Source organism: Hippopotamus amphibius, chromosome 17 (assembly GCF_030028045.1).
Source record: "Hippopotamus amphibius kiboko isolate mHipAmp2 chromosome 17, mHipAmp2.hap2, whole genome shotgun sequence".
Classification (NCBI taxonomy): domain Eukaryota; kingdom Metazoa; phylum Chordata; class Mammalia; order Artiodactyla; family Hippopotamidae; genus Hippopotamus; species Hippopotamus amphibius.
Window position 1 is genome coordinate 14,029,066 of NC_080202.1, and position 25,634 is coordinate 14,054,699.

The window sequence follows — 25,634 nt, forward strand, 5'->3', positions numbered from 1 at the left end:
CTGCTCGATGGCGAGCTGCACATCTGGCGTGAGCTGCAGCACGGCTTCCAGCTCCTCCACGAATTCCAGTTCCTCCTCCTCCATCATGCTGCCGCCCAGCTCCCTCCCGACGCCCACTCCGACCCCGGGCCGCGCCTCCTGCAGCCACCCAAGCCGCAGAACCGCAACCCCGCAGCAGCAGCGCTCCGGCGAGCCTGGGCTCTCTCAGCCAGTCGGGCACTTCCGGAAAGCCAGGCACTTCCGGGACCCGGGGCACTCTGGGATCCCGGAGGACTGACCTCTGATTGCCGGGAGGAGGTGTTCCCGTCGCCTGCCGGGAGTCTCCCGGGGCAGGCTTCTCGTCCGGCGGCCCCCACCTGCCGTCAGCCCTTCTTAAGATGGTGGGGACCCGCTTCACCTCACCGAAGGCGCCCCCCCACACACTCGGGCCCTGGAGCTGGGGACGGCCCGGCCACCCCGGCAGGACTCCCCAGTGAGGGTGCGCCCCGGCAGCGTCGCGATCAAAAGACAGCAACTCTCACGGGCCGCGAGGTCAGCGATCCTTCTGCTCCCGGGGGCCCCTTGCTCAGTGGCAGTAGGTGTCCCCCCAGCCATCGGGGGAGAAATGACCCCAGCTGGTAAGTGGCGACGTTGCCAAGGACAATTTGTAGGCTGGGACAGCGTCCCCTTGACAAGAGTTAAAGTCCCCTAGGCAGAGTTTTCTGGGGATGTCTGCACCCGAGGGCCCCTTGCACAGTGGCAGTAGCGGGGGCGGGGGAAAAGAGCCAGATGAGGCGGTGCCCCGCCCTGGGGAAATGTTGACTTTCTGAGACTCTTGAGTGTCTGGTGTCGAAGTCACGATCCACCAATGATGAGCTGTGTGATCTTGGACAAATTACTCCATTGGCCCTACTTACCCTGCAAGGATGTGGCGAGAGATAAATATTAAAAGCGCTGTGCAAATTTAAGCTAGTAATACAGGTAATATGAGGGTGTCTAGTTCTATGCACCACAAAGGAAAAAGCCAGGTCACCCTGTGGAACCACTTTTCCTCCAGACCCAATGAGATAATTGCAGACAAAGAGGGAGTTGTTTTGCCAGTTACACATTGTGAAACTCCATGATGAAGAGTCCCTGGCTCCAATTAGCTTTTTTTTTTCCACTTTTTTTTTAAATCAAAATTGTAGTCAAGAAAAGATGGAAGCAATATAATTTCTAATAATAAAGGAAGGCTTAAAAATATAAATGGGTTACATAATAGAATATTATTGACTCAAAATCATGGTTTTGAAAATTATTTAATGACGGGAAAATGTGCATATTTCAGAAAACAAAAATGTACGGCAGTGGTCCCAGTTTATGTGTGTGTGTATTTTGTACCTATAAAAATGATAGCAAGGGGACTTCCCTGGTGGTGCAGTGGTTAAGAATCCGCCTGCCAGAAATAGAGACACAGATGTAGAGAACAAACATATGGACACCAAAGGGGAAAGTGGGGAGGGTTGGGGGGGGAATGAATTGGGAGACTGGAATACCAAATTGTACACTCTAAATATATGCAGTTTATTGTAAAAAATAAACAAATAAAAAGTTAAAAAAAAAAAAAAAGAATCCGCCTGCCAGTGCAGGGGACACGGGTTCAAGCCCTGGCCCAGGAAGATCCCACATGCCAGGGAGCAACTAAGCCTGTGCACCACAACTACTGAGCCTGCGCTCTAGAGCCCTTGCGCCACAACTACTGAAGCCCACTCACCTAGAGCCCATGCTCTGCAACAAGAGAAGCTACCGTATTGAGAAGCCTGCACACCCCAAGAAGAGTAGACCCCGCTTGTCACAACTAGAGAAAGCCCACACACAGGAACAAAGACCCAATGCAGCCATAAATAAATAAATTAATTAATTAATTAAATCTTAAAAAAAAAAACCTTTGTTAATGAGATCCAGTGACATCTCTAAATTTCATGTGCCTCTGTCAGTTTACTGTTTTTTTTCTAACTCTGTTAAAAGGAACTTCCAATATCCTATTTTATTTGCAACTGGTTTCATTATTTTTGAAGTAGCTGTACTGTAATAAATTGAGTAGAGGTTGTGCAGAGTATGTTATTTTCTAAGATGGAAACAATGTCTTTATTCCATTAAGAGCAATCTCCATAATGACCTTCTCCTGAAATAGCTGGGCTTTTTATGAAACTTCTTGTAAAAAAAAAAAATCATAGAATGTCTGAATAAGTGGTCTTTATCCACTAAATGCCAGTAGCATAACCCCTTCCCCCAACATTGTGATAAGCAAACCCCCCTACAAATTTCCACAATGCCTCCTTAGGACCCTCAAGCACAATCACACTTATATCCTTGTCACTATGGGTGGCAAAAGCTCCCAAGCCAATTTGTAGAGGCATATAGTTTAATTTCTGTATTAAATCTCATTCAAAAGGTCTTTTTGGCACTTCTTTATAGACTGTTTTAAGTGCATGACTTTTCATGATGACAGGTTCTTTTGCTGTCCTTCATTCTGGTATTTTCTGACGTGTGTTCTTGACTGACATTCAGATGGTTCTGAATGTTCGCATATCCTGAATAGCCAGTTTTGTTTTGATTGGTACTCTGGTTCTCCAGGCATGCTCATTCTTGCTAAAGAGATTATAATCTCCAGCTAGCTTCAGCGGCTCCCCTGTTCCCACACTGGTGGCTCAGGCATTCAGTCATGCCTATATGCCAGCTCCTGGGTGCTTTTAAATCAGGACCCTTCCCCATTGGCTACACTGGGTTCATAGTAATTCCTTCACTCACTCAAGAAAGTGATAATTACACAGGTGAAAGAGACAAATCCTTTGGTGCCAGTCTTGCCATTACAACAAATATAAACACTTGTTTTATAAAATTGACATTAATTAACTGGTACAATTATTATAATGTAGCTACCATTAATTAATGTGTCTAACCACCCTCAAGTTTCTCACAATGCCAGGGCCACTTCCTGCCCTTTTTTCTTGTCTTCCTGCTGTGTTCTGGTACATTCCCTGAGCTGGATCTTCAGCTACTCCTCTCTGGTCTACACCACTAGTTCTTAATCTTTTTTGAATCTGAAACCCCTTGGAGGAGGTGAAGAACTCTATAGGATACATCCTTTCCCCAGAAAGATCTATTTACTTATATAACATTTTGTATGCAATTCTATGGGGAGAAGGATCCCACTGAATATTTCTTAAATTTTGTGTTTTAAAGCCCATCTTCCTTCTGCTAAACATAACAATCTTGAGACTTCTCTGGTGGTCCAGTGGTTAAGACTTCAAGCTCCCAATGCAGGGAGCCTGGGTTTGACCCCTGGTTGGGGAACTAGATCCCACGTGCCTCAACTAAAGATCTCACGTGCTGCAACCAAGACCCTGTGCAGCCAAAATAAATATTTTTTATTTTTTTTATTTTTATTTTTTGGCACATGGGCTTAGTTGCTCCATGGCATGTGGGATCTTCCTGGAGCGGGGATCAAACTTGTGTCCCCTGCATTGGCAGGGAGATTCTTAACCACTGCACCACCTAGGAAGCCCCAAAATAAATATTTTTTAAAAATGACAATCTTGGGACTTCCCTGGTGGTTCAGTGGTTAAGAATCCGCCTGCCAACACATGGGACACAGGTTCAAGCCTGGTCCGGGAAGATCCCACATGCCGCGGAGCAACTAAGCCTGTGAGCCACAACTCCTGAGCCTGCGCTCTAGAGCCTGTGAGCCACAACTACTGAGCCCACGTGAGTAGAAGCCTGTGCTCCACAAGAGAAGCCACCATAATGAGAAGCCCACGCACTGCAATGAAGAGTAGCCCCCGCTTGCCATAACTAGGGAAAGCCTGTGTGCGGCAACAAAGACCCAACGCAGCCAATAAATTAATGAATTTAAAAAAACTTTATAAAAAGTAAATTAAAAAAATGACAATCTTGCGAACACCCCTCCCACACACGATATTCCAATAAAACATGTGGTCCTCATCCCTCCAGCTTTACAATCACTGATACGTAGTTTTTATCTATTCTCCATCAGCCAAGAATATTTTGCCCAGCTAAGCATTTTTAGGTCTACATCAGAAAGCCAGTCAAAAGTTTTATATCCTAAATATAAATATAATATTGTTCAAGATTTTGATAATTTCTTCCTGCCCAGTCCCCCATGGAGAATCACTGCTTTGGGAGACCACTCTCACAGCCACCTGTAGTCTCCAGATCTTTTCTATCCATACTTGGGTTTCTCTCCTTAGTGTCAGTCACATATTTTCAAATGCCTGTGAAAATCTTCACTTTGCTTATCATCAGTTCTCTTTTTCTTTGCCCTCACTGCCCCAGCCTAAGCACATTTATCTGTTGGGTTTAGAGTTTAGCATTTGATAGAGAGGCACTCCAGTAGTGCAATCAGTTAGTGCCCAGTACTTATACAGCGTTTTATGGGATCTAATCCACTACATTAAATGATAACAAACGGTTTTAGGGACTAATACAGTACAGTGCATTTACATAGTACTTTATGCACGATTTATGTTTTCATATATCTTATTATTATTATTACTATTACTATTATTTTGGCCACAAAGCTTGTGGGATCCTAGTTTCCCGACCAGGGATTGAAATTGGGCCCCCTGCAGTGGAAACTCTTAAGTCCTCATCACTGGAGCACCAGGGAAATCCCTCATATATGTTATTTCTTAGTCTTCTCCGTAGCTCTTGAGGTAGGTGGTACCGTAGGGTGAGGAGCCAAGTCAGGCAGCTAAGTGCTGGCCTGCTAAGATGACACCAAAGTCTGTTAGGTTCTAGTACGAGTGTTTTTGCTCTTAATGCCTTTCTAACCTCCCTGAGCCAGGTCCTGTTAGAGCATTACTTTGAAAAATGATGACTCCCCAAAAGTGTTATATGAATTTTTTTTTTTTTTTGCACTGGGTGGCTTGTGGGATCTTAGTTCCATGACCAGGAATTGAACCCGGGCCCTTGGCAGTGAGAGTGCAGAGTCCTAACCACTGGACCACCAGGGAATTTCTTGAATGTCATATTTTTAAAAAATATTACCTTTCATGTAATTTTCAAGGCAGTGTGCTTTTCTTGCTTTATCAAATTTCTAACTATAGCTTTCAAAACCCTCATACACTTGTACAACACAGAAAAATGTAAGTCATTCTTAATTCACCTCACCCCACAGACACAAAGTCAACACACACCCATATACACTTCTCTCCCCAGAAGTGGCTCTGTTAGTCCGGTGTTTCCCTTCCAAACCTTTCTTGGCGTGATTATGTAGCAATATATGTACAATCACGTTTATAGTTTTTTTAAAATTGTAAGTTACATCTCACTGTACTTATTGTTCAGTGATTTGCTCTTTCCCTTTAAATTTCCAGTATGTTCTGGAGATCTTTCTCTGTATTTTGGTCTGTCTCTCCATTTAGCAGCTATATAGTATCCCATAGTTTGACCACGCCATAAAATATTTTATGTCAGACGGTCTCCCACTTGACTTACAATAGTTCAATTTACAACTTTTTAACTTTATGATAATGGGAAAGCAACAGGCATTCAGTAGAAACCACACTTAGAATTTTGGATTTGGGTCTTTTCCTGGGCTGGCGGCGTGCTGGGTGAATATACTCTCATGATGCTGGGCAGAGGCCGTGAGCTGCGTCCCCCAGTCAGCCAGGCAAGCGAGGCTAAACAACTGGTACACTTACAACCATCCTGTTTTTCACCTTCAGTACAGTACTCAATAAATTGCCATGAGATGTTCAACACTTTATTATAAAACAAGCTTTGCGTTAGATGATTTTGCCCAACTGTAGGCTAATGTAGGTATTCTGAGCACTTTTAATTAAGATGGGCTAGGCTCAGCTATGTTGTTGGGTATACTATTAAACGCATTTTCGACTTATATTTTCAACTTATGATGAGTTTATCAAGACATAACACCACCATAAGCTGAGGAAGACCTGCACTCCACTACTGGATATTTAGATCATACCTAATTTTTCTTTGCGATTACAAACAACACTGTATCCTTGCAATACATATTTATACTTCTATCAGCACTGAAAAAAAGGTGTCTATAATCCTCGTTTCTTTGTGTACACTGGATATGATCAGTCTTATAAATATTTACTTATAAACTTCCGTGGGCCTTTTGTATTTCTTCTGTGTATTTCCATTTTATATCCTTTGAATAATTCTTTTGGGTCATTTGTGTTTCTTCATAATTTTCAGGAGTTCTTTGACTATTCTGAATATTAACCCTTATTCTGCTGTATACTACAAATATTTTCTTCTAAACTGTTACTCGTCTTTTGACTTAATAGTGACTTCTGATGTAGTTTTTTGCTTTTTCAAAATGTACACAAATCTATCAGTCCTTTTCTATATGACATCTGGGTTTTATACATTGTTTGGGAAAGCTTTCTTTAGCTGGTGAATTATAAGAATAGTGTTCAAATTTTTCTTCTAATACATTTATAATGCTGCTTTTTTATGTGTAACCTTTGATATATTTGGAATTTATGTTTGTGTTTGCTGTGTGGGAGGGCACTGTATTAGTTTCCCAGGGCTGCCTTAACAAATTACTAAAGGCTGGGAGCATTATGACAACAAAAATTTATTTCCTCACAGTTCTGGAAGCCAGAAGTCTGAAATCAAGGAGTTTGCAGGATTGATTCCTTTTTTTCTTTTTTTTCCCTTTGGCTGCATTGGGTCTTTGTTGCTGTCTGTGGGCTTTCTCTAGTTGTGACGAGCGGGGGCTACTCTTCGTTGCGGTGTGCAGGCTTCTTACTGCGGCAGCTTCTCTTGTTGTGAAGCATAGGCTCTAGGCATGCGAGCTTCAGTAGTTGTGGTGCATGGGCTCAGTAGGTGTGTCTCTCGGGCTCTAGAGAGCAGGCTCAGTAGTTGCAGCACACAGGCTTAGTTGCTCCACAGCATGTGGAATCTTCCTGGCTCAGGGATCGAACCCATGTCCCCTGCATTGGCAGGTGGATTCTTAACCACTGTGCCGCCAGGGAAGTCCCAGGATTAATTCCTTATTGGAGGCTCTGAGGGAGAAACCCTCCCATGCCTCTCCCCTCGCTCCTGGTGGCTGCCAGCAGCCCTTGACCTTCCTTGGCTCCTAGTCTCATAATTCTGATCTCGTACTCCATCTTCCCTTGGCCTTCTTCCCTGTGCCCGTGTCCTTTTCTGTCTCTTCTAAGGATTCTCTCATTTGATTTAGGACCCATCATGATCCAGTACAATGTCACCTCAATTCTTACCATAGTTAAATCTGCAAAAACCCCATTTCCAAATAAGGTCACATTTTGAGGTTCTGGGTGGGCATGAATTTTGGGCTGACTCTACTCAACTAATTTTATTTTTTCCAGAAGAAGGCTAATAGTTTCTGTGATTTTCTCACATAGCCCTTCCTTTCTTCACGAGTATGGTGTGCTTGCCATAATTAAATTTAGTGGGTCTGGTTCAGGACAGTTTTGTTCCATTGATCTATTTGTTTCTTCTACACTGTTCCAATTATAATAATGTCTAGGATGTTGTTTTTTTTTTTAATTTCTTTTTTTAAATTTTTTTTATTTTTTGGGGGGTACACCAAGTTTAGGATGTTTTAATATATTATAAATTCCTCCTCCATCCCCCATGTATGTTCTTCATTCCAATATTTCTTGGCCATTCTTGCACATATTCTCTAAGTCACATAAGCTTTAGAAAGAGTTTATGGAGTCCATTAAAAACATGCTGGGATTTTGACTGGAATTGTATAGAATTTAGAGATCAATTTGGGGCAAGTTCACATGTTTACTATATTGAATCTTTAGGCCATGCTCTCCATTTCTTTAGGCTTTTATGTCTTTCAGTAAAGATTTGTGGCTTTCTTCATATAGGTCTTGCATATTTCCTGTTAGGACTAAAACTAGTGATTTTATAAATTAAAAAAATATTGTAAATGGTCCTTTTTTTCTGTTACCATTTCTGTTATGTGTTGGCTTATAGAAAAGCCATTTATTTTTGTGTCGATTTTGTATCCAGCCACCTTACCTCAACTGTTTTATTCTATATTTCAGTTGATTTTCTTTTTTCTCAATAAATTACCATATTGTTCGAAAAATAGTGATAGTTATTTCTCTTCCTTTTCAATGTGAAAATCCTTTTTGAAGGTTTATGTGTGTGCTGCTCTATTGGCCAGGACCACAATAGTAGATGTCAAACGGCAGCAGATTGAGCGGACATGGTACTTACCATCTAAACAGAAGACAACATACAAGGACAAACCAATCAAGGCACAGATACTGCATAAGGAAACAGTGGATTTATACCTCTTAAAAGAAGGAAAGCGGCAGACTCTTGACTAGCAGTGCTCCCTGCCCTTCATCTTACACTAATATTATTTAAAACCTTCCAAATCCTTCTAAAACCTCTGCTAGGCAGCTCCATCGTGTTACCTGGCAACACAGGAATTTGCTCTGCGTGCAAAGCAAATGTATTTCAGCCTGGCTCTTACCTCAACAGTTCATTCAGCCTTTATAAATTTATTTATTTATTTACTTATTTATTGGCTGTGTTGGGTCTTCGTTGCTGCACACGGGCTTTCTCTAGTTGCAGCGAGTGGGGCCTACTCTTCAGTGTCGTGCGCGGGCTCCTCATTGAAGTGGTTTCTCTTGCTGCGGAGCACGGGCTCTAGGCGCAGGGGCTTCAGTAGTTGTGGTGCATGGGCTTAGTTACTCCACGGCACGTGGGATCTTCCTGGAGCAGGGATCAAACCCGTGTCCCCTGCACTTGCAGGCAGATTCTTAACCACTGCACCACCGAGGAAGTCCCCATTTAGTCTTTAGACTGATCATTCATAGTTTGCGAGGTCAGTCACAGACAAGCGGTGACACTCAGCTGCCGCACAAGCGTGCGCTAGGGTGCCTGGGCCTGCGGTTCTTGTTGCTACATATACCGAAGATTTCTTCCCAAATTAGACTTTTAAGTCTCTGTAACTAATCACTTTTCTCTGCATTGTCCTTTTTTCTTTTAGTGAAGTATAGTTAATTTACAATGTGTTAATTTCTGCTATACAACAGTGATTCAGTTATACATATATATACATTATTTTTAAAATATTTTTTTCTATTATGATTTATCCAGGATATTGAATACAGTTCCCTGTGCTATACAGCGGGACCTTGTTTATCCATTCTCTATGTAAGTGTCTGCCTCTGCTAATCCCAGGCTCCCAATCTATCCCTCCCCTCCCCTTCCCTCCCCCTTGGCAACCACAAGTCTGTTCTCTCTGTTTGTAAGTCTGTTTCGTAGATAAGTTCATTTGTGTCATTTTTTAGATTCCACAAGTAAGTGATATCATATGATATTTGTCTTTCCCTTTCTGACTTACTTCACTTAGTATGATAATCTCTACATCCGTTCATGTTGCTGCAAATGGCATTATTTCATTCTTTTTTTTATGACTGAGTAGGATTGCACTATAAATATGTACCACATCTTCTTTATCCATTGCTCTGTCAATGGACATTGCAGTTGCTTGCATGTCTTCACTATTGTGGATAATGCTGCTGTGAACATAGGGGTGCATGCATCTTTTTTGAATTATAGTTTTCTGCATTGTTCTTAGTTTCTGGCCATTTAGGTTTTCACCTACAATCTTGGTGAGCTGTAATTAACCCCTGGGGTTCAAACTGGCTGTGCATGGCCAAAGACACCACAGACTTAGCTTCACAGAAAGGTTTTTCCTTCATTCATTTCTTAAGTACCTACATAACTGTAGTTTACTACACAAGTTAATAGAGCTCAGCCTATAAAATGAGAAAACTAGATACTTAAATAGGAGCTTGAGTTTCCACAGATATTATGATGCCCCTCTAAAAGCAGAAACCGAGTGCTAGTAGGGATGGGAATCTTAATATTTTTAAGGATAAAGTTACCAGAAAAGATGAAGGCATTGTCTATGCTGTGTGCCAAGGTGCATCTACAAACAAACCTGCTCTCACCCCCAGGGAAGAACTCCTTTCAAAACCAGTGAAAACCGACTTTGAAAGATAATCTATAATAATTCAAATATCAAATCACTTCTGACTTATTAAAAATTAGGTTTGTGAAAATCTTAACATTGAAAATGCTTATAAGTGAAATAATATTCAAATTAATTAAAGCATGATCTAATCAAATACATAATAAATGCATATAAAGAAGACTAGGAAGAATTATAATAGAATGTTAATTATCCAAGAGTAATATCTCTCAGTGATGGCATTATTTATGATTATTTTCCAAATTGGGCATGTTTGCTTTTTAAAGTATTACTTTTATGACCAGAAAACTAAAAAAAAATAAAAAATAGAAATCATCTGAGTTTAGTTAAGTAGAGTAGGCAAAATCAACCTTTTATGGAATTACTTATGAGACATGAAAACACTGAAGACTGTTGATCCGATGATTTAGAAAGGCAGCTGAATTTGTTCACAGCGATTTGGTGGTTCTAACTCATGTCAAAAGTAGTTTCCTTAATGGATTAACGTCCTTGAATATTTTTTTGAGCTTGAGTTTAGAACTCGCTCTACTTTTAGTTAGGTAGGGCCATCTGCAAACAAGCCATTTTTGCATTTATAGCAAAGGAAACACATATGTGAAAGGACTTTGAAAAACATGGAGTGGTACACAAAGGCAAGCACTATATCATCAGCTCTTTGTGTAAATCATGGTTTTTATTGACAGGGATCATTACCACTGTGTACAAAAGCAAAGACTTCCCTGTGGTGTGCAGCTGCGGCCATTGTTTGCAGAAGCCATGTGCCTGGGTGTGTCTCTCCTTCTCGGACTCACAGTTTGCTTTTGCAAATAGTAGAGGATAAAACTGAGGAAGCTGCAGTCTGGAAGCCGGCTAAGCCCAGGCCTAGGGCATCTTCAACATGTTTATTGAGAAGCTTAACAACAAGTAGCTGTGCTGCGGGGATACGAAGAGAAAGAACAATAATCCCTAGCTTCTGCCCTGTTATATAGTTTGGTTTTTTGTTTTGTTTTTTGGCTGCACCAAGTGGCATGTGGAATCTTAGTTCAGGGATCGAACCCTCGCCCCCTGCAGTGGAAGCACGGAGTCTTAACCACTGCACTGCCAGGGAAGTCCCTGTCCTGCACATAGTTTACATGTATTTTTGAAAATATCTCACCTAATTCTCACAGCCACCCTCTGAGTTAGGGTAGGTAGTTTTCCCCATGTCACACAGCTCCTGAGTAGCAGAGCCAGAACAGGCACTCAGGTCCTCTAATCTTAACCCTGGTGCTGGATGCCATGGCTGCCTCCTGGATGGATGGGCCCCACCTGCCCTTCAGGAGCATTCAGTCTGGAGGGGAAACACCAGTGCAAGTATCACTGAAAGGTGTTGATCAGGTGTTCTTACTGAGAGCAAACAAAGTACAGGAGAAAAAAAAGAAGAAGGCAACTAACTTCCTCCTGGCCCACACTCTGAGTCCTGAGAGCAAGCTGCCTCCTTGAAACACGGTCTGGCTTTTGCTGGCAGTAGCCTAAAGGGAGTGATGTTCCACGAATGGCCATCACTCTCTTTCTCTTTGTCCGCCTCATCTTTTTCTATGTCTTACAGCCCTTTTCCTCTTGTTCACATATTGTGAATTCCAGTCTCTGTATGTGTATCTGTGTATTTTCTTGTGTCCAAGAGTGTATCTTGGCCTTTTTATTCCCTGTAACTGTATCTCAGTCTCTTCCAGTGGATCTTCTTCCTGTGCTGTATCTTTCTCTCCATGTCTCCTCCCATACCTTCATTTCTCCTTTCCTCTTCCTTCCTGCTCTCTCTGCTTCACCTGTCCCTAATGCAGAAAGGAAGTGCGGTTCTAAACAAAATAATTTTTATTTCAGAAGAGTTTCATTTTCTCTGTTATGATTTTTAAAGTAGATGAGTGGATGGAGACCTCCGAGTTCTCTTTCAGTTCAGGAGCTCAGTGTGAAGATGGTTCATGTGTGCATCTCAACCTTTTTTCCGATAGATGCCAGATAGCAGCCCACACATCATATATCTTTTTTCTTTTTTTAAATTTTATTGGCTGTGTTGGGTCTTTTTTGCTGTGCGCAGGCTTTCTTTAGTTGTGGTGAGTGGGGGCTACTCTTCGTTGTGGTGCGCAGGCTCCTCATTGCTGTGGCTTCTCTTGTTGCAGAGCACAGGCTCTAGGCATGTGGGCTTCCGTAGTTGCAGCACATGGGCTCAATAGTTGTGGCTCACGGGCTCTAAAGCACAGGCTCAATAGTTGTGGTGCATGGGCTTAGTTGCTCTGCAGCATGTGGGATCTTCCTGGAGCAGGGATTGAACCCGTGTCCCCTGCATTGGCAGGTGGATTCTTAACCACTGCGCCTCCTAGGAAGCCCCCCACACATCACATATCTTAATGATACTCACTTGAGTATTCTGAAAGTATTTTACAAGTAAATATGGAATTTTCAATTTAAGGCTGGAGAAACCAGGGAACAGACGTGGGGAGAGTCAGGTGTTTTATCCCCTAATAGTATTCAGATTGGGAACTAGAAAAATGGTACAGATGAACCTATTTGCAGGGCAGGAATAGAGATGCAGACATAGAGAACAGACATGTGGACACGGGGGAGGGGAGGGGAGGGTGGGATGAATTGGGAGATTAGGTTTGACATAAATATACTACCATGTGTAAAATAGATAGCTAGTGGGAACCTGCTGTATAGCACAGGGAGCTCAGCTCGGTGTTCTGTGATGACCTAGATGGGTGGGATGGGGGTGGGGAGGGAGGTCCAAGAGGGAGGGGATATATGTATACGTATAGCTGATTCACTTCACTGTACAGCAGAAACTAACACAACATTAAAGCAATTACACTCCAATCAAAATAAATTAAAAAAATAAAGTAATGGAAGAGATGGAGCCCAAAGAGCAGGATCATATACCTCAGTGGCAGAAGAAACCACCGAGAAATCCCACCACAGCCCTCCACAACTGGAAGCTTTATTAATTCCCATTCAAGCGGTTTAACTCTGATTTGGTAAATATGTCTTAACATCCAATAACCCAAACTTCATTCCTGAAACCCACAAAGAAAGCATAATTAAAACCTCCTTAAATCCCAATCCTACAGCATGAAGTAGTTGAAATCACCCTGGTATGTGAATCAGGAGTCCTGGGGCCTAATTTGAGACTTGCCACTTCATAGGGTGGCAATTCAGTTTACCATTTGCACCCAAGTTTCCCTATCTAGAACATGAAAATAATATGTTCACTTACCTCACTGGGTTATCTTGAGAACCAAGTGAGATAATATATGTAAAGTGCTTTGAAAAATTATAAAGTTATACATAAATATAAAATGGTGTTAATAATAGCAGCATTAGAGCCCATAAACTCCACCCACACATTTATGTTTGTGGGTAAACAATCAGGAACTGCGGTTATTAATCAGAAACCACATTGTGAAAAAGAATTATATACTCTCTCCTTGCTTATCAAGTTTGCAGGCGGAATAGTCATTAAGCACATTGACCTTGAAGGCAGGAAATACTGAATTCAAATCCCAACTCTGCTACCAGCAGTGTCACCTTAGCAATATTTTAGTTGCTTTGGGTGTCACTTTGCAGACACACACACACTCACACACAGAGAGGACAACAGATTTTTCGTGAGGAACCAATGAAATAACGCGTGCAAGATGTTGGACCCAGTACCTGGCACATAGTAACTACTCAATAAGCATTAGCCTTAAAAAGTATCAAACAGGGCTTCCTAGGTGGCGCAGTGGTTAAGAATCCGCCTGCCAATACAGCGGACATAGGTTCGATCCCTGCTCCAGGAAGATTCCCACATGCCACGGAGCAACTAAGCCCGTGCGCCACAAAAAAAAAAGAAAAAGTATCAAACATTTATTGGGCACTTGCATGTGCCAGGTGTAGCTTAGGAAACAAAAGGAAAAGATTCTGTTTTTTTGTTTTTGTGGGGTTGGTTTTTTTTTTTTTTGGCCACACCATTCAGCTTGCAGGATCTTAATTCCCCAACCAGGATTGAAGCCAGGCCCTTGCAGTGAGAGTGCCGAGTCCTAACCACCCCACCAGACCACCAGGGAACTCCCGACATGGTCCTGTTTCAAAGAAAGAGCATACAAATAAAACCCAACATGCTCACTACTCAAATGCAAAGGCAGTTTAGAAAATGAACTTATAAACCTGCCTGGAGAGACAGGTAATTAGAAACCTTATTTCAGGAGGAAACATCTGACTCAAGACTTGAATGGTGAGTAGAAGTTTGTGTAAAATAAAGCTTGATGCTTTCTGACTTTATTGTTTGCCCACTTAAAAAGCCAGGGCTCGCCTCCTCTACCAAAATTACATATATACTAATCTTCCCCCCTGCCTCTTTGGAACAGTTTCTCAGAGCTATCTGGGATGCTGTCTCCCGGGCTGCAGTCCTCATTTTGCCCCAAATAAAACTTAATATAGGACTTCCTAGGTGGCACAGTGGTTAAGAATCTGCCTGCTGATACAGAGGGCACGGGTTCGATCCCTTCTCCAGGAAGATCCCACATGCTGCACAGCAACTAAGCCCGTGCGCCACAGCTACTGAGCCTGCGCTGTAGAGCCCAGTGAGCCACAACTATTGAGCCCGTGTGCTGCAACTACTGAAGCCCGTGCTCCTAGAGCCCGTGCTCCACAAGAGAAGCCACCACAGTGAGCAGCCTGTGCATCACAGTGAAGAGTAGCCCCCGCTCTCTGCAACTAGAGAAAGCCCGTGTGCAGCAACGAAGACCCAACACAGCTGATAAATAAATTTAAAAACAAAAAAAACCCCACCTTAACCTGTAAAATAAAAGAAAAGCCAGGGCTCCCTTTATGCTTGTTGCCCTTCTGGTGATTCAACCTAAACATTTTGGTGACTTCATGAGCATGGTGTTGGACACTGGTTTTACTGGCTATTTTCTAGGCATGAAACATCTGTTGTTTTGTTTTCATTTCATAGACTCCTTAAGAGCTGTACAAACGACTTCTTGCACAGGGAATAGATTGATTCCCATCAGTTAAAAGTACTGGCATCCTTGATGCATGTTGCTGATCCCTTTAAGGAGAGAAGGCAGGGAGGACTTGTGACCGCTTGTCCCTCTCTGGAAAAGCTGGAGCTAGAAGTGACTGGGATAAACGGGTAGGGAGTAGAAATTGCAATGCAGAAGGATCTGTTGTTCTGGAGAGGATGGAAGGTTTACAAATAGCTGTCCTTTATCCACCTGCGAATGTGAATATACAGAAAGCTTTTTATTTGCCAGATACCTTGCTACCAAACTGAAGTATCTTTCTTATTTCACCAAGTGTGTTAGTGGTAAATTTGGGAGTTAGAGATGTTGCCCTAAGCGGAAGAAATAGCAGACTTTTCTTTGTTTTTCTGCTTCCTTAATGTTGGTGAAATCCCTCACCTTAACTACATACAGGAAGATGTTAAAAGCCCTGTTTAATTCTGTATCTGCTTCTACACCAGCAACTGCCATGTTAGAGAAATTTAACTGACATCTAAAGCAATAATCTGTTACCTTATAAAAGCCGTAGAAGCTTAAGAATTTTGAGCTGGAAGAACCTAAGAGAGCTTGTAATTAGGCCTCTTCATTTCACAAATGAGGAAAGTGGCCCAGGGAGGCTGAACCCAGCTGTTCCAAAGTCCTCTTATGGGGCTTTGGTCTGCATTTTGCATAATGGTGATCTGAAGAGACCCACAGTACCTTTCAATTGCACTAGACATAAATGAATTGTCTTCCCCCCCTCCCCCCCACATCTGTAAGCTGAGGAAGATACAGACCAAAGTAAAAATTCTGGCAAGTCCCAAGAGAAGAAAAGCCAGTAATACTGAAGTTACTGTATTGGTGCTATGTGATTAATGCTGAGTGGAAATAATTCGATTCCACCCACTCAAGTTCAGGGCATCTGGCCCAAGAACTTTGAAATAAGGACGACGTTGTCAACGACAACAACAGTCACCAAGACGGGACAGCATCTTGATCCAAAGCCTAGAGACAGTACCGTAGTACCACGGAAAGTCTGCGGCCATGAGATGCCACCTGGATGTGTGGTTTGAGAGGGGAACTGCTGGATCTTGCAGCAGGATTTCATGTTTTTCAGAGCAATGCTGGGCAGGACGTGAAAAAGCCATCTCTGGACGGCAAGAGAGGCCATTTCCTTAAAGCTCCCGCTTGGAAGCGAGAGTGTTTCATGATAAGCCAGGCGGGGAGAGGGCCTCAAGCCCACCCGCCCTCTCCTTCCTTCCCCGGGAGAGACGCCCACCGCCCCGTTCGCGCCGGGCCACGCCCCTGCCCCGCGGGCTCGCCCCACCCTGCTGGGCCGGGGGCTCGCCCCCGCGCCTTTTCCTACCTGGCTCTCTCCGGGCCTCCCCCACCCGCCCGCCTGGCCGGGGGCTGGGGAGGAGAGGAGGGCCGTGGGCAGGTGCGGGGCAGCTCGTCGGCCAGGCGGGTCCCCGAGGGAGGGGGAGGCGTCCGCGGTGACGGAACAGAAGCCGCGAGAGCCTCGGCGCTGCCTCCTCGGCCTCCGCCCGGCGACGGCCACTCGCGCGCCGCTGGTCGGGGGCGCAGCGTCCGCGCGCTCGGGGCCGGGCGGGCAGCAGCTCCCGCCGCCGCCCACTCGCCGGCCGGGGAAGCCGGGGAAGCCTCGGGGCCCAGGGGCGACGGCGGCGAGACCCCGCCCCGCCCGGCCGGCCCGCGCCTATCGCGGTCCGCGGCCTGGTCACGCGGGGAGTGGCGCCGCGGGCTCGCGGCCGGAGTCGCGGCGGGCCGGGGCCGGGGCCGGGGCGGGGGCGGAGGGCAGGGGGTAGGAATAGGGGCGGGCGGGCCGCGCCAGTCCCGGAGCCGCGCGCGCGGAGCCGACCGAGCCACGCCGAGGGCGCCGAGCGGCGCGGCCGAGCCCGAGCACCGATGCTGCTGCCGCTGGCCTGGGGCTCGCTCTTCTTCCCGGGGCTCTTCGGGCTCTGCACCTGGGGGCTGCGGCGCGCGCGGCCCGCCTGGACCCGCAACGACTGCGTGATGATCAGCACCAGGTACGGGGCGAGGCCGCGCCGCCGCCGCCGGGGCACCCGCCCCGGCTGCGCCCTCCCCGCGCTGAGCCCAGGGCGGAAAAGGGGGGCGACAGGAAGCGGTGGGGGGGGGGCTGCCTCCCGGGTCGTCGCCCCCTCCGCGGCGCCGGCCGGAGCGCTCCGAGGACCCTGTGCGTCCGGCCCCGGAGGGAGGGAGGCGGAGGAGGGTGGAGCGGGAGGAGGCTGGAGGGTGGGGAGCTGCCCACGCTGATGAGGACCGGGAGGGACGGCTCCCCGCTGCAGACATCTGCCAGCTGCTTTGGGGGTCCGGAGCGCGGCGGCAGCCTGGGGGAATCAGGTTGAAGAGTTCTCGCTTCTTGCTCTCCACGGGCCTGGATTGAGCGCGCCCCCCCCCCCCCCTTCTCTTTTCTGCCGCACGTTAGGCTGGTTTCTTCAGTGCAGGCTGTGTTGGCCACCGGGTCTGGGATCGTCATCATCCGCTCCTGTAGCAACGTGATCACCGACAGGTAACATCCAGTGCCAGGTGAAAGCTACACAAATCACAGCGCTGAACTTTTTCGAAGCTTCCACATTTGAGTGGCTCACAGGCATTAGTTCTTTATCAGCATATGCCGTCAGGCAGCTGATGAATGGGTGAAACTTGGGCACCATAATTAGTTCCCTCCTCCTCTCCTCACCTCCTTCAGAATCCTCAGCTTCGGAGAAAGTAAACTGAAGTGCTAGAGAATGACAGTCTGAATCTTATTTAAGGTGGCGTGTTAAGTGGACAGTGTGCTCCATCGGTCCAAGTTCTTTATGCAGTAATGTGACAATTATTCAAAAGTGGAAGTATGGCTTTTGGTTCTTTTAAATAATCTCACTGGGGTCCTGCTCTGGAGAATTCATTGGGCAAGATATATCCGGTGTGGTTAGCAGAGCCCTTCTATGGTCTTTCTTTATGCCACCCCTTTCCTTACAAATGCTGCTCTTGTCTTCCTCTGAAACGTGAAGGTGATGAAGAGCTTTCTGGAGCTTTCAGAAAACTGACTCATATGTGTGTTAAAGAGGTGGGGTTCACATCCAGTGAAACAAATCATAAAGACCAGGCTGGTATACTTTGTATAGTGTTTACACCTGGGCAACAGTGGTGTGCCCTCCCACCCCCTTTTTATTTATTGATTTATTTTATAAATTTATTCATTTATTGGCTGCGTTGCGTCTTCGTTGCTGCACATGGGCTTTCTCTAGTTGCGCGAGCAGGGGCTGCTCTTCATTGTGGTGTGCGGCTCCTCATTGTGGTGGCTTCTCTTGTTGCAGAGCACGGGCTCTAGGCGTGTGGCCTTCAGTAGTTGTGGCACATGGGCTCAACAGTTGTGGCTCATGGACTCTAGGGCGCAGGCTCAGTAGTTGTGGCACACGGGCTTAGTTGCTCTTGGCATGTGGGATCTTCCTGGGGCAAGGATCAAACCCGTGTCCCCTGCATTGGCAGGCGGATTCTTAACCACTGGGCCACCTAGGAGGGCCCCCACCCCTTTTTTAAAGCCATCCTTTTCACCTATCTTCCTAGAATCACCCTTTCTTCCTCACAGTCAAGCTGAAGAGCAATCGTCACATGTGCAGGGAAAGTTAATAGCCTTTCCTGATCCCCTTCTCATGTTGACTCTGCTAAGTGTCCTGCTTTTCACCTGTTGGGACTGGAATGGGAGGGGAGCATCTCTCTCACCATGGCCTGCAAATTTATTGCCTGGATCTTACTTGGGATTAATTCTACCATCATGATTTTCGTGCTTTTCTTTTCAATAAATTTATTTATTTATTTATTGGCTGCATTGGGTCTTCGGTGTGGTACACGGGCTTCTCGGTGTGGTGGCTTCTCGTGGAGCACGGGCTCTAGGCTCTTGGGCTTCAGTAGTTGTGGCACATGGGCTCAATAGTTGTGGCTTACGGGCTCTAGAGTGCAGACTCAGTAGTTGTGGTGCGGGGCTTAGTTGCTCCATGGCATGTGGAATCTTCCCGGACCAGGGCTCGAACCTGTGTCCCCTGCATTGGCAGCAGATTCTTAACCACTGTGCCACCAGGGAAGCCCTCGTGCTTTTCTTCTTTTGCCTCTTTTTAGACAAAACCAGTTATTGGCGATGAATTGATGCTGAGAGAAGATAGGTCAAGTGACTTTGATTGCATACACGAAAGGCTAACAGCATTTGCTTGGCTGGGTTCAGTTTTTTGAGCATTTTCAGATGGTGCAGCAGGCTCCCTCACTGTCCCCAGTTTGTCAGGTCAAACTTTAAACCCGCCTCCTTTACAGAGATTAAACTAAGAAGCAGCAGCCCTCCTCCTGGCACTTTAGGGCAAGCAGCAGGCAGCTGCTACACATTTCAGAAAGAGATCTGCACACGATTAACTTTCTGTCCTGTAGCATGGTTGTGTTCTCCCCTGGGGAAGCTGTGTGTCTCAGTGGCTTGAGCATGGTAGCAAATCTCAGTTTGGCTTTCAGGGTCCTCCTTTTGTATGTCTTTACACCTTAGATTCACTCTCGGCTTGCAAAATGGAGACAGACACCACCTTCTGTGCCCTCAACTTACATAGATGCACAACGATGCTCTAAAGGCACCTAAACCATCTGAAAAACAAAAAAGCCTTTGGGGTTCATATTCTGCACATCCAAATATTTTTCTATTATATGCCTTTTAATTTTAGGCCTTCATATAGAATGTCTGTAGGTAGGAGGGGGTGTCTAGGCGCCTTCCCAAATTATATGCAGAGTGTGGTGTAGAGCCAGGGATTTCATCAGCTTCTTTTTCTTAATATATTTATTTATTTATTTATTCACTGTGTTGGGGCTTCCTTGCTGCGCACAGTCTTTCTCTCGTTGTGGAGAGTGGGGGCTACCCTTCATTGAGGTGTGTGGGCTTCTCACTGCGGTGGCTTCTCTTGCTGTGGAACACAGGCTCTAGGCACGCAGGCTTCAGTAGTTGTGGCTCGAGGGCTCAATAGCTGTGACTCGCAGGCTTAGTTGCTCCATGGCATGTGCGATCCTCCTGCAGCAGGGCTCAAACCCATGTCCCCTGCATTGGCAGGCAGATTCTTAAGCACTGCACCACCAGGGAAGTCCTCATCAGCTTCTTAGAGATCCAGATCCCTAAAAGAGCTGAGAGTCACAGCTCAAGGCAATTTCTCAATTTAAGCACTTTTCTTTTTTCGCCACACCGGGATGCTTGCAGGATCTTAGTTCCCTGACCACGGATCAGCCCAGCAGTGAAAGTGACAGGTCCTAACCACTGGACCACCAGGGAATTCCTTAAGCATTTACATTTGGATAGTACTTTTTGTATTTAAAAGGACTCCCATCAGGAATTCCCTGGCGGTCCAGTGGTTAGGACTCCACTCTCACTGCTGAGGACATGGGTTCAATCCCTGGTCAGGGAACTAAGATCCCAAAAGCTGCGCGGTGTGGCAAAAAAAGATAAAAAATAAAAGGACTCTCATACTTTTAATTTTCTAATCTTCACAATAACTCTGTCAGGGGAGTAAGACAAGGATTATTATCTTCATTTTATAAAGTTAAGGTCCAGACTAGTGCTAGCTAAGATTATCATCCAGATAGCTTGCTGATAAGTCTTTAGGGGATTCAACTAACAGCCACAATTTTGCATCTTATTGAAGTGGTACTGTGTGCAAAATTTTAAAAACCTAGGCTCCACTCAAGGGGAGAGGTCAGTTATATTTCAGCTGAGCTTTTAATAGCTCTTCATAGTTGTTTCACTTGGAATTGCTTCAAGAAAGCAATGGAGACCACAGATGGGCAGTAGAATAAATGTTGCATCTTTTTGCCTCAGTGGAACTTGGCTAATTAATTTACCTGCATGTATGTTAAATTTGCCGTTACTTTTTTGCCTGTTTCACTGCTTACTCATTATTTAGTTTTGCTGTGGTAAGTGTGGAATCATTCAGGAACAGAAATGTGAATGGCACTCTCTCTGTATATCCCAGCATTGCAGTTCAGTGGACTGGCTCCTTAGGTTAAATCACCTGAGACAAAGTGAAAACTATAGATTTGAGACCCTCGACACACCATGTGTAGTCTCTGGGGCGTGGAGCCCTTAACAAGCACTGCAAGTGACTCTGATGTTCCGGTAGTTTGAGAACCGTAAAACTAAACGGTTTCTCCTACCTAACACATGGGTGCTCGATAAAACTTTGCGGAGTTAGTGAGTCTAATCCTTCCCAGGACAGTGCATGATTTCAGTTTAGATTTGTTTTTTCACGTGTATTTTTTGTCGAATGACTATTTTAGGAACAAAATTTTGGAAATTATGGAGACTTCCCTTCTAATCTGCTCTGGGACAGTGATAAACTATCATTTTGACTCAGCAAATATTGACTCAACCCCTTTGGACAAGTAAATGGGAGCACTGTCTTTTGTCCTAGCTTCCCTTTTGGTATCTTTCTGCTGTAAGGTAGTCCTTGAGCTCTGGGCTCGTTTCCAGACATATTTTTCTTAATGAGTGAACTGTGTTTAGCCATGGAAAGGGACCGGGGTTACTTCCCAGAAACTCCCGAGGATGGGGTTGCAAACGGATGCAAGAGGAATCTCCCAACTACTGAGTAACTGAGTGGAGTTAAACTGGAAATGTTGGTTTGGGATTTGGGCCACCTTTCAAACCAGTTTCTTGGTGGGCCTGTTGAATCATTGGTAGAGATGTCTGTATCAAAGTCAGCTTATATCACAAAGTACCGGAAGATCCATACAAATGAATAGCTAAACCAGGCAAATAGTGACGGCAAGGCACTGAAAACCACACTGCTGAGTGAATCCTTGCTTTCTGCCTTTGACACTTATGAGTTTGCCCTGAATTTAGAGAAAGTTGTTCACTTTCCTTATTTATCAGTTTCAGCACCTTCATTGTAAAGTATCTGGAGTAAAAACAGCTGATGAAGTACAAAGCTGAAGCAAATGTGTTTAAGAAGAGGCTTCATAATTAAGAAGAGCCTTTATAATTGATATCCATAATTACTTCCTGGACCATCCATATGCTTTCTTTCAGGCACTGGCTTGCCCGAGAATATGTCTGGTTTTTGATTCCATACATGATCTATGACTCCTATGCTATGTACCTCTGTGAATGGTGCCGAACCGGGGACCAGAGCAGCAGACATTCCCTCACCGTTTTTCGAAACTTCCTCAGTAAAAACCGCCTCATGATCACGCACCATGCTGTCATTCTGTTTGTCCTTGTGCCGGTTGCCCAGGTAATGGCCTCCCAGGACAGCCACCAGTAGGCTTGGTCACTTGTGTCTGCTGTTGAACTGGGTATCCTGACCGTCAGGTTGCCCCCTTTTCCTCCCCTTTCCTGCTGCACCCACTGCCCTCCTGCCAGCTGCTGCCACAGTGTGGAAAGGAATTGAATGAAATGTCTGTGATCCTCTTTACTGGCAATCCCCCAGCCCTCTGTGATTCCTGAGCACTTGTCAGAGGGTTTGCCTGTAGTTCATACAATCTAAAACCAATATACAATATGAAACAACATAGAAGTTGCTTTAAAGAAATGAGAGTAGCTCCATCAACTGGTTATTTGCTCTAATAGTGCCCAGAGAGGGCTGTATGCGTTATATTTATGTCACAAAAGCACAGACTCTCAGAGTAAATAGCCTCGTAATTTCTCCCAAGGTCCATTTCTTCCCATTAAAAAAAAAAAAAAAAATTCACCCAACAAGGAAGAGAAGTGGGAATGCAGAGGGGAAACTAGTAATTCCCGAGTGCCTACTGGGTGACAGGTGCTTGATTTAAAAACTCGTAGCTTTCTAATAATCATTAGAAATTATTAGAAATAAAAATGATAATTAGAAGTTGTTAGCCCTCTATCATAGATGAAGAAAATGGGGCTCTAAGAGTTTTTGTACCTCACTCGGTGGTACTAAGAGAACTGCTATTCCATTCTATGCTGCTTTCTTGAAAGCATAAAAGGAGAGGCAGAGTGCGAGACATTCTTTGAGTCTCTTTGCGTTGGGACCCTAGCATCAAGCATGGGGCCTGGCACGTATTTTGTGGAACTGAACTGGCTTAAGTGCCCTTGGCGTGACTAAGCTGGACACCCAGAAGTGGGCCGCAGAGTTCCTTTTGGCTGATACTGAAATTCTAGAGGAAGCCTGGTGTGTGATGCAGTGGCCTCTGGACCCTGGTGATTCCAAGTGCGTTTGCTGTGGAGGCCGCAGTGTGATCTGGTCTGCGCTGGCCCGTTTAGCGCTTCCCTTTCCCTGCATGGCTGCTCAGGGTTACCCTTCTCAAGAGCCCTAGTTACAATTTTCCTTCCGGTGGTTCCTTAACCTCCATTACTTTTTTCCCTTTTTCCTCTGCAGAGGCTCAGGGGAGAGCTTGGGGACTTCTTTGTTGGCTGCATCTTCACAGCAGAGCTGAGCACTCCATTTGTGTCACTGGGCAGAGTTCTGATTCAGGTACTTAGGAACTGAGTGGCAGAAAGAGTGCCAAGGGAACGGACTCTGCTTTTCCTTGGTAGATTAGGAGGGTTTGGAGAAATCCCTTTACTGATACAAATAGTTGGGTAGGAGACCCTGGAACAGACTTAAAGGTAGTTGGTCTTCCGAGCTAATGGGGGTGAAATTTTACGTTTGATTCAAATTTGACTCATTTCTTTATACATGTTTACCCTGGCCACAGTTCCTCTAATCCATCATTCCAGTGCTCCTGTCAGCTGGGTGGCTTAGGTCAAATTACACATCACTGTTGGAAAAAATATGAAACTTTATGCACAAATACGGTAGTGCTCAATCATCTTTTGTATAAGTGTCGGAAAAGGAAACGCTTGCCTGTATGTTGTGGGACTCAGGCTAGTCATTCCCCGAAGGTGACCCTGTGTTCTCCTTCCCTCTTTTTCAGCTAAAGCAGCAGCACACCCTGCTGTACAAGGTGAATGGAATCCTCACGCTGACCACCTTCTTCTTATGTCGGATCCTCCTTTTCCCCTTCATGTACTGGTCATACGGCCAGCAGCAGGGACTGAGCCTGCTCCAGGTGCCGTTCCACATCCCATTCTACTGCAACGTGGCCAACGCCTTCCTCATAGCTCCCCAGATCTACTGGTTCTCTCTGCTGTGCAAGAAGGCAGCCCGGCTCTTTGATGCCCCCCCAGGCAAAAAGGATGGTTAATTGCTCCCAAGAGTCAGTAAGGGCGCCTCCTCATACTCGCTGCCTCCTCCACTCAGTATTCCGTGGACCAAATTGCAGATTGTGCCGTGGGTGGCCTCAGCCTTTCGGGTATTGATAAACAGATGGATTTGAGTTTTTTGAAAGAATATTCGTATCACCTCCCTCTTCTAACCTGCCCCTTTTGCAAAAGCACTTTTTTCTTACAACAACTGTTGGATCCTGTCAGACCTTCACTGGCAGCAAGGTGGTTTTAATGCAAAGCCCAAGGATCCTTCCTTGGGCCTTATCTCGAGGGCTCTGGGAGGTAGAAGCACGGGGTGTGGAGATAGGCAGACCAAGGTGATAAGTAGCTGGGCACCTGCCTGATCCTAATATTGGTGGCTCCCCACCTTTCCAACCACTCAGGGCAGTATCCACACATGCTGGGCCAGCAGAAGCAAGTCATGACTTTTTTTTTTTTTTTTTGAAATAATTTCTTGTGATGTTGGCCTGGGAAAATCATTGTGGGTAGGTAGTTTTTTTTATTGTTTACTAGATAACCCATTGGTCCTTTGCCTCATCCTTTCATCCATGTGCCAACATTGAATTCTCCTGTCTACTGACTGCCAATCAGAAGCCTCACTGGCAGGGCAGGGTAGGTGGCAGGGATGGCAACCTGAAGCACCTGAGTAGGAAGGAAGGCCAATGTCAGCACATCTGTGGGCTGACTTGGTTAGACCAGTGTCAAACTTGTGAGCTTGTCAACAGTCATAGATACTATTCCCTTTTCAGCATGTCCCTCAAGCCCAGCTCTCCCCATATCCACACACACAGGATGCTCTTGTTAAAAACTATAGGGGTAAAGTGAAATGACAGCTGCTGAGCTATTCACTGGGTAAGCCCACCCTGACACTGTCCTTTCACACGAGGTGGAACAGACTTCTATGTTCCAAACCGTGAGAGGTCTCATCTAGACTGCCTCCTGATACGCCAGAGCTTGTGGTCCAAAGCCTGTTCCTGTCTGAGTCACCGCCATTTAGCCGTAGAAGGCTGGACAGCAGGAGTGCAAGACAGCCCTGGCCAAAATACCTTCTGTGGACTGACCCTTTCACCTACCATTTGCAAATAGGATCCTCCGGTGCCAACACTAATTGTTCCTTAACAAGGATGGGTTTTAGAAACTGCTACCATGAAGTTTTTTCCCAAGTGGTAGATTTTTAAAAGTGCCTTTTAATTTGTTGTTCATGAATTTTTAAAGTACTGAATGTGTAACTGTCTCAAATTTTGACTATTTCAGTCTTTAATGGGTGCCATTTAAAAAACATAAAACGCTGTAATTTTTTTTTACCGTTTTGTTACTTTATAAATCACCCCTGTGGTGACTAAATTGCATTAATATTTTCCAACTTATTCTCGTTTGTGAAATACATCCATACCGACTTCCGGTAAGACCCGTCCTGTGACCTGACTTGAAAGGCTGCTGT

The 25,634-nt window shown here is 45.3% G+C and overlaps 2 protein-coding genes across 6 annotated transcripts in view; one reads left to right on the top strand and one right to left on the bottom strand.

The window, feature by feature from the left end:
• Nucleotides 1-509, bottom strand: part of VPS53 (VPS53 subunit of GARP complex) — a 131,745-nt gene extending 131,236 nt beyond the window's left edge. For all 3 annotated transcript variants that reach the window (XM_057715915.1, XM_057715914.1, XM_057715916.1), the window contains exon 1: nucleotides 1-509. In XM_057715915.1, coding sequence (XP_057571898.1) covers nucleotides 1-87 — 87 coding nt within the window. In that variant the 5' untranslated portion in view covers nucleotides 88-509.
• Nucleotides 493-25,551, top strand: TLCD3A (TLC domain containing 3A). 3 transcript variants are annotated; one of them, XM_057715925.1, is made up of 6 exons: nucleotides 493-617; nucleotides 16,103-17,030; nucleotides 17,450-17,533; nucleotides 22,052-22,256; nucleotides 23,364-23,459; nucleotides 23,902-25,551. In XM_057715925.1, exons 2-6 carry the CDS (start codon nucleotides 16,909-16,911, stop codon nucleotides 24,169-24,171), a joined length of 777 nt encoding a protein of 258 aa, XP_057571908.1. In that variant the 5' UTR covers nucleotides 493-617; nucleotides 16,103-16,908; the 3' UTR covers nucleotides 24,172-25,551. The 3 variants fall into 3 exon arrangements, with proteins under 3 accessions (XP_057571908.1, XP_057571909.1, XP_057571910.1); XM_057715926.1 differs by lacking the exons at nucleotides 493-617; nucleotides 22,052-22,256 and having other exon boundaries at nucleotides 23,902-24,036; XM_057715927.1 differs by lacking the exons at nucleotides 493-617; nucleotides 22,052-22,256; nucleotides 23,364-23,459 and having other exon boundaries at nucleotides 23,902-24,039.
• Nucleotides 25,552-25,634: the final 83 nt, after the last annotated feature.

Excerpts from the sequence above, each read along its gene's own strand:
- TLCD3A (XM_057715925.1), top strand. The coding sequence starts at position 16,909 with ATGCTGCTGCCGCTGGCCTGGGGCTCGCTCTTCTTCCCGGGGCTCTTC. Across the intron at positions 17,031-17,449 it reads TGCGTGATGATCAGCACCAG|GCTGGTTTCTTCAGTGCAGG; the intron begins GTACGGGGCGAG and ends GCCGCACGTTAG. Across the intron at positions 23,460-23,901 it reads TGGGCAGAGTTCTGATTCAG|CTAAAGCAGCAGCACACCCT; the intron begins GTACTTAGGAAC and ends CCTCTTTTTCAG.